The following is a 7053-nucleotide window of genomic DNA, read 5'->3' as shown; positions in this document are numbered from 1 at the left end:
GTGGCGCGAACCCGGTTCCCCTGCATCGGCAGGCGGACGCGCAACCACTGCGCCACCAGGGAAGCTCCCCTATGTTTTTAATAATATATTTATTAACTGGTGTGAGTTAATAAATATATTATCCAGTAGTTATATTAATTTTTTTTTTAAGTAAGAACTGGGCAGTACGGGTGGTCTGTGGGGTCTTTTGCTCAAACTAACGAACTGAAAAAGGTTGAGTATGTCTGCATGTGCTCTAATGAGATTCTGTTTTAAGAGTCATTTTTTAAAGTTATTAATTTGGAGTATATTTATTTTAGAGTTCTTAACCCTAATTCCTGTAGTCAACAAAGAATCACAATATCTGGGAAGGCAGGATGGCTTCATACTTACCCTCTGTCCAATAGGACCTTTAGGACCTGATATTCCAACAATGCCAGCATCTCCCTCAGGACCCTAGAAACACAATAAAAAACAAAAAGCCAAAATATGAACATTTACTACATGAAATAATCTTGTACCAACGTATTAAGAATTGGCTCTTAAAAATGGAACTTGATAGTTAATGAAGTACAGGCTTAAGTATTTTGGAGGGATTGTACTGAGGTCTACAATTTACTTCAAAATACATCAAAAATGGATGGAGAGAGGAGGAGGTATAAATAGATGGGTAGGTACATAGTCAAGCAAGTAGAGTAAAATGTTTTGGTAGAATTTAGGTAATAGGTATATAGGTGTTTACTCATTCTCTCAACTTTATGTTTGAAATTTTTCAAATAAAATGTTTGGAAAAACAGAATGAGAAGAGACAAAAGCAAATTATTCCATAAAATTGCTAGGAAAATATATAGTTACGTAAGTCAAAATTAACTTACTAAAACTCAAATATATTACTCTGTACCAACTGAAATTTTGCAGATTAAAAAAACAAAAGCTCAAGTCAGAGATTAAATATTGGTATTTCAACATCTGTTTTTTGAACAGATGTTGAACATTGGTATTTCAACATTGGTATTTCAACATAGCCAGAGATGAGCAGAAAATATGTAAACATACTTTGGGGCCTGGGAATCCTTGGAAACCTGTCAAACCTTGAATACCATGTTCTCCCTGCAATGTGAATAGATATGATAACCATTATTGTACGATGTTGGCCTGGTCTGTAGAATAAGTGCTTAGTGAATTTCTGAGTTGTCACCTACAGACTGCCCTTTCATGCCAGGCTCTCCACATGGTCCTTGATCACCTTGTGCTCCTCGGTGACCTCTTTTACCTGGAATTCCAGGTTGACCAGGTAGCCCTTGTTCACCCTACGGACCGAAAAAAAAGAAAGGTTATCTTGACTTTAGAACCTATAAACATATTGGCTTTTAAACGAAATCTAAATACCGGCCCATCCTCAGGCATGCGTACAAGGCACTGGGGAAGTCAAAATCTGCATGATCATTCTCCCCACCAATAGTTTCCACATACATAATATTTGATTACAATGAACGAGAAGTGTGGCAGCAGGGAAACAGAATTCCAGAGATTGTGGTCATGACTGTGGAAAGAGGAGGGAAGAGGGGCCTGCAAAAGTAGGAGGAGGATAGTGGGGCTACAGAGAGAATAGTGAGGGTGTAGGATGTGTGGAGGCGTTTGTATGTGATGGAACTTGTATTTTATTTGAATTGAAATTATTTTGCTATGTTTTTCTTACATACAGAGATGATTCAGCTATCTGATACCAGAAACAGAGCAGAATCTCTTGAAGAGTGAACCCTGGTTTTTGCCATGAGTATCTTTTCAATTCCATCATTAAGAAATTTCAATTATCTGTTTCCCAAGATTCCTTTGATACCAATCCTCTTTATCCCCTAAAAGTTCACTTTAAAGACATACTTTATTATCATTATTTTATTTTTAAAAGTCAAGTCCTTTTAAAAATTTTTATTTTGTTTTTGAAATGAGAGCTGCAATAGCTTTTACCATTTCTAAAAATAAACTTAAGAATCATGTGGAGTTTATAGATAAGGTAATGAAAAATGATGCTTGGTAGACTTTGACCAAAGCTTTAAGATTAGCAAATTATCCTTCACTGTATTGAGATAAAGATACAGCTTTGGGACTTGACAAACTGGATCTTTTTTTTTTTTTTTTTGCAGATTCACACATAAAAGGTAGGGATCTTTCTTATTTATTTTCCTAGGTTTAGCATTTGCTCAGCTATCTTGTATTTCAGTGGAAAGGGATATTCATGGTATAAACATTAACAGAAAGGCTCAAACTATAAACAGTAAGCTGCTGGGTCATCATTTTCAGTTTACCCATATGGGTCAGAATACCTAGAAATTCTTTATAAGTGGAACTCTGAAAATCAAATTAAGAGGTAATAATGATGAGGGTGCCAATGTCTTAATCCTAATCTTTTATGAAATAGCATTAGATACGGGACTAGTCTCTTGGTTGTCTGGGTCAAATGTGCACTGAGATATTTCTAAGAGAGGTTTTGTATGGAAAGCCTATTGACGTGTGGCAATACTCCTGGCAATGAATGTTAAGGCAAGACAATTACTATCACTTTGACTTTAAGAAATAACCTGAACTCCTATCAGATTTATTAATTGGTTGGTTAGGTTCAGAAGTAGGGGAACAGGAATTATAACTGAGAAAGTATGCAACTGGAAATAAGATTTTTCTGTTTTGGAGGAGAAGGTGGATGACAGAAGGGCAAGAAGAACCAAAATGAGTCAAAGAACATTTTTTAAAGCATCACCAGTCCTGGGTTTATGAGTAGTTTTGGCAAATGACATGCACTGTGGCTATCACGGGAGATGGCTATGTCAAGGCCACACACTTTCGTTTTTTCCTAATGTGTTTTCATGATTAGCCAAATTTTATTAAAAGCTATCAGTCTTACCATCCTGTGATCTAGCCAGTAAACTCAGGGCCAGGAAGGATGGTCAATACTGCTCATCCATCAGAAAAAACATGGAAGTACCTTTGGGCCTAGAACTCCTGGGCTTCCTGGAAGGCCTGATGAACCCTTTGCTCCTTGAGGACCTGGAGACCCAGCCAGTCCCATTCTTCCTGGGCTGCCTCTGATGCCCTAAATAACACAGATGAGAAATGAAGACTGGTGCAGCTCCTAGAAAATCCATCCAGACGCTCACTAAATGAAGGAGAGGTTGGTGTTCTGAAAGCCTACTGTTGATACACTGCCCAGGTTTGGGAGTTATCCTGGGCTTCTTTCCCAAATAAGTGAAATGTTTAAATGATGTTTTGGCTCACCTAAAATCTCTAATTATAGTTAATGTAATGGTCTTGGGTTTTTAAAATAAAAATACTGAGGCAGCACAAAGTCCACCTTTGTACTGTCCACCAAAAAAAAAAGTCAGTATCTTCTGACTAAGTAGCCTAGATGTGAAGTATGTTTGTTACATTCTGACTTTTTGTGTTATACTCCTGTGTGCATGACAGCTCTAATTAACATACCCTTAAGAAGAATATTCTTCTTATTATGGTCATTATTTCTCAATATATACAAATACCAAATCACTACATTGTACACGTGAAACTTATATGATGTTACACTGATTATATCTCAGTGAAAAAGAATATTCTATTTTTCAATCACACATGACTCCAGAAAATTTGCTTCAAATAGTTTAATTGGGAATAAAGTTAAGTAAGCAAAGAGTATTTCCTCAAAGCCAAATCCTAAAACAATGTTGGTAAACTATGGTTTGCAAGCCAAACCCAATCCATCCCCTCTTTTTGTAGAGCTTGTGAGCGAAGAATAGTTATTACATTTTCACATGTTGAAAAAATCAAAAGAAGAAGAATATTTCAAGATGTGGAAGTTACATGAAATTAGAGTTTCAGAATCTGTAAATAAAGTTTTATTGGAAAACAGTCATGCTCATTCATTTATATATTGTCTGTGACTGCTTCGTGCTATAATGACGGGGTCCAGTCGTTGTGGCAGAGACTAAAAGGCACTCATTGCTTCCCACTACTGCTTGTTGCATTGCAAATTGCAGTGATACAGTTATAACTTGACAGTGTTTTGAGAGAACATATATTGACTTATTGTGAGATTTTATTATCAGTGCATATCCATTGTATCAAAACAAGAAAAGAAGAAAAAAGTGGGCTTTGAATGTTGTATTTTTAAGGCACAGTGGAATGTGGATTATTTTGTGATCAAATTAGATGTCAAAGCTTTGTGTTTATTATGCAATGACACTATAGTTGTGCTAAAAAAAAAAGTACAATATACATCAACATTATCACACCAAGCACTTGACACATATTCCCACCTCACAGAAGTGTAACAGTTAGAAAAATGAGGAAACCTAAAACGGAGTATCTTATCACAACAAAAATTCTTCACAAAAATTTGAAAATGACGTTGCAAGTAAAGTTAAGTTTCTGAGTGGCTCATTTGTTAGTCCAACAAAGTTGCTTACTGATAGATTTAATTAAATCGTGCAGCAAAAATAAACTCGTTTCTTAGCATTTTGGCAAGAACAGTTGCTTAAAACGTCAAGGACACTGGAGCAGCATCAATAGTCAATTGAAAAATAAGGCAAATGCTTTCAAGTGGTTTTCCTTGGCTCTTGATTAATCAATAGATGTTAGTAATACTACTCAGTTGTTTATTTGAGGAGTCATTGCTGAGTTTGAAGTGCCTGAAGAATTAACCTGTATGAATAGTTTGTGGAGTGACTATAGGTAAGAATATTTTCAAGTAAGTTAAAACATTAAATCAGTTCAACCTGAAGTGGTATCTGCTAAAATGTGCTAAAACTGATGGCAATGGATAAGCAATGGGTAAGAGAAAGACTAACTAGACAAATTAACAAAACTTGTGAAAATGTTAAGGTATTTAGAGCTATGATTATTCATTGTATTATTCACCATCAGGTATTGTGAGGAAAATACTTGAATCTAGCATATGTTATTGAGCCGGTACTGTCAAGAGTGAACTCCATTGATGCTTGTAAATTTAACCTTCGGTGGTTCTGTGAATTTTTATTGTCAAAATAGAAACTGAATATCCTGACTTTCTGTAATATGTAGCAGTTTGATGGCTTAGCAGGGATAAAGTTTTATTGAGATTTTTGAGACTATGATTGAAGTTTTTTTGAATGAGAAGAACTGCCCTCAACCTCTATTATGGAATGATATACATGGCTTTAGAAATTAGATTTTGCTGCAGACTCATTTAATGTTTATCTATGAATTCAACCAAAAATTGCAGGGCAAAACAATGCTCACATGTGAAACATACTGTGATAAAGTCATTTTGATGACAACTAATGTTTGAATCACAAGTAATGTCAAACAGCTTTATACACTTCCTGTGCTGTCAAAAATTAAAACAAGAAGTGAGATCTCCATTTCCACACAAATTTGCGGTGGGTAGATTTTCTGAGCTCAAACGCTTTCAGCCTTTGAAAGTGAAAAGCATTTTCACTTTCAAAAGCATTTCTAAAGCATTTTTCAGACCTAGATGCAAGAAATTTCTATATTCAAAATCCATTTAACTGTTCACTTGAGGAGTTCATACCCTCAATTGGAAATGACTAATGTACAATATAATGACATTCTAAAAGGCAACTACCAAGAGAAGAATCTAACAGAATTTTATAAATTCCTTCCAAGCAATGAATATGCTCAATTAAAATCATATGCTCATGAACTGCAGTATTTGGCAGTACATATCTCTGTGAAAAGAATTTTCAAAGATGAAATATGTAAAACATGCAAAATCTCATTCTAAGTCACATTAACAAATGAAATTTTGATGATAGGAAACTGTAATAAGCTAAATGTTATCCCCCTTGCAAAAGAATTCTGTTTTTCTCATTAGTAGACTTGTATCACAAAAAATTATACTACATTAATATATTTTAAATTTCATAAATAAAAATTTTGTGAAAACTTTTCTTTCCTGTTACTTAAGTTCTTAAGTAATACCCTTGATTTTGCCTCTTGCCTTGCAAACTCAAAAAGTTATTAATATTTACAGAAAAATTTTGCTGACCCCTGTTCTAGGAGATGATTGCTACTTTCTGAGTTGATTCCTGGAATAATAAATTGGGTTGTGTAATAGTTGTTCCATGTATTCAACAATATTTGTTGAATATCATCTATGTGTAAAGAAGGTATCATGAGAAGCCCTGTGGAGAATACAAATATAAATAAGATATGGTTTTATTTTTAAGAAGCTTAAAATTAAGTTAAAAAGACTGTAACATATAAATAGTTATAATAAAGGCAGAAATGTAAAAAAAAATAAAGACCAGATGAGAAAAGACATATAAAGTAAATACTAGAAAGGTTCTGAAGAGGGGAAGTTACCTTTGGCGCTAATTAGAGAAGAAGTTACTGAGAAGGTAGGGTTAACTGGATCATAAAGTAAAGCTGTTTCCCTTAGAGTTATAAATGTGGTAAGAGAGATAACTGACTCCAGATAGGCTAGACTCATTTCTGTGGAAGGCCTGCTTGGGAGAATAGGATTTAAAAGGTAAAGCCAATTTTGAATTTAATGCTAAAGCACTTTTCCTCTTTTTAAAAAATGTTTCCTCCAAATTAGCACATATCTTTTCATTCTCTTACTGGTGGTAAACAAATAGTTCAATATATTAAAAAATTACCTTTTCTAAGCAGATTTTCCTCATGATCACAAAACTCACTAAAATAATGAATAAAATCATATTTTCTATCACTAGGTGCCATGTACTATGCTCAGTGCTTAGGACATAGGCTCACATTCCTTAGCTTGATCTTCAAATCTTTTTTTGTCCCAATCTACATCAACCATTTTATCTCTCACCATTTATCTATATTAGTGGCTCTCAATATTTGTAAGGAACCATTATGAGGGCAAAATCTATATAGGGAGGGAGGAAGGGAGGGGGGCATGACAGAGGGAGGGAGAGGCAAGGGAGAGAGAGAGAGAGAGATCCACAATTGTGGACCTAGGATTCAGGTGGCGTGGTTCTTCCACATTGCTTGCACCTTATCCTAAGTCATTAACCTACGCTAGTTCTTTCCCTTTGCTTCTTGCTATGTGTTTTACATTGA

At 34.9% G+C, this 7053-nt stretch overlaps 1 protein-coding gene and 1 long non-coding RNA gene across 6 annotated transcripts in view; one reads left to right on the top strand and one right to left on the bottom strand.

Moving 5' to 3' along the window:
* The window catches only part of COL24A1 (collagen type XXIV alpha 1 chain), a 423812-nt gene that overhangs the window by 40367 nt on the left and 376392 nt on the right, over positions 1-7053 (bottom strand). The window contains exons 48-51 of the mRNA XM_024119550.3: positions 2960-3067; positions 1182-1289; positions 1036-1089; positions 373-435 (exon numbers count right to left, since the gene is read on the bottom strand). Of these exons, the coding sequence (XP_023975318.1) occupies positions 373-435; positions 1036-1089; positions 1182-1289; positions 2960-3067 (333 nt within the window). The remainder of the gene's footprint in view (positions 1-372; positions 436-1035; positions 1090-1181; positions 1290-2959; positions 3068-7053) is intronic.
* Positions 1-7053, top strand: part of LOC112063831 (uncharacterized) — a 193665-nt gene that overhangs the window by 89373 nt on the left and 97239 nt on the right. The gene's annotated exons all lie outside the window — the stretch shown is intronic.

Source organism: Physeter macrocephalus, chromosome 4 (assembly GCF_002837175.3).
Source record: "Physeter macrocephalus isolate SW-GA chromosome 4, ASM283717v5, whole genome shotgun sequence".
Lineage (NCBI taxonomy): Eukaryota > Metazoa > Chordata > Mammalia > Artiodactyla > Physeteridae > Physeter > Physeter macrocephalus.
The sequence above is the reverse complement of the archived record's forward strand: the minus strand, read 5'-3'. Positions and strand labels throughout refer to the sequence as shown.